This window comes from Lottia gigantea (assembly GCF_000327385.1).
Source record: "Lottia gigantea unplaced genomic scaffold LOTGIsca_372, whole genome shotgun sequence".
Taxonomy (NCBI): Eukaryota; Metazoa; Mollusca; class Gastropoda; family Lottiidae; genus Lottia; species Lottia gigantea.
Genome location: NW_008709268.1, coordinates 54,605 through 55,496, shown reverse-complemented (window position 1 = coordinate 55,496; position 892 = coordinate 54,605). Strand labels below are relative to the sequence as shown.

General features: G+C 54.6%; 1 protein-coding gene across 1 annotated transcript; it reads right to left on the bottom strand.

Moving 5' to 3' along the window:
- Nucleotides 1-340: 340 nt before the first annotated feature.
- LOTGIDRAFT_145690 (hypothetical protein) lies at nucleotides 341-490 on the bottom strand (the record flags this gene model as incomplete). Its single annotated transcript, XM_009059145.1, has 1 exon — nucleotides 341-490. One exon carries the CDS (start codon nucleotides 488-490, stop codon nucleotides 341-343), a length of 150 nt encoding a protein of 49 aa, XP_009057393.1.
- Between the last annotated feature and the right edge of the window lie 402 nt (nucleotides 491-892).

The following is an 892-nucleotide window of genomic DNA, read 5'->3' as shown; positions in this document are numbered from 1 at the left end:
TGAAAATCATTAAAAATCAGTCTCACNCAATGCACGGGCCGAAAGGGAAACGGGTTAGGATTCCCGTACCCGAAGGCGGAGCACAAGCGGCGACGCAAAGAAGGTCGGATACACCGTCGGGAGAGTCGAGAAGAGTTAACTTTTCTTTNTGAGGTGCGCTCGCTGACCCTGGAAGCGGTTCTGCCGGAGATAGGGAGCGAGAGCAATCAACTTTATCCGCAAAGCCGGCTCCAGCGGGGGCCTGTTCGGCTACGACTCGACGGTCCTTGAAACTCCGACGGCTAAACTCTTTCTTTTTTTATTTTGAAATAATGTGTTCGCTCTCGCCTCGGGCCGTACCTCAATCCGCCGCAGGTCTCCAAGGTTCGCAGCCTCTGGTCGATAGAACAATGTAGGTAAGGGAAGTCGGCAAAATGGATCCGTAACTTCGGGAGAAGGATTGGCTCTGAGGGCCGAGCGACCCGCTGCTAGCTTCGGAAGAGGGAATCATAGAGCGGGAGTCCGCGAGGTGGCATATTAATTTGGACTTGGGCGCACCGAACGGCGAACGTTCTACCCTCGGAAGGGCAGGCGGACGGAGCGGGGTAGGGGTGACTCTCCCCGTTTTCGGCACGGGCGCGAGGAACGGCTCGATCAGAACTGGCACGGTCCGGGGGAATCCGACTGTTTAGTAAAAACATAGCGTCTCGAAGGCCGGAGATCGGTGTTGACGGGACGTGATTTCTGCCCAGTGCTCTGAATGTCACGGTGAAGAAATTTACGGAAGCGCGGGTAAACGGCGGGAGTAACTATGACTCTCTTAAGGTAGCCAAATGCCTCGTCATGTAATTAGTGACGCGCATGAATGGATTAACGAGATTCCCACTGTCCCTATCTACTATCTAGCGAAGCC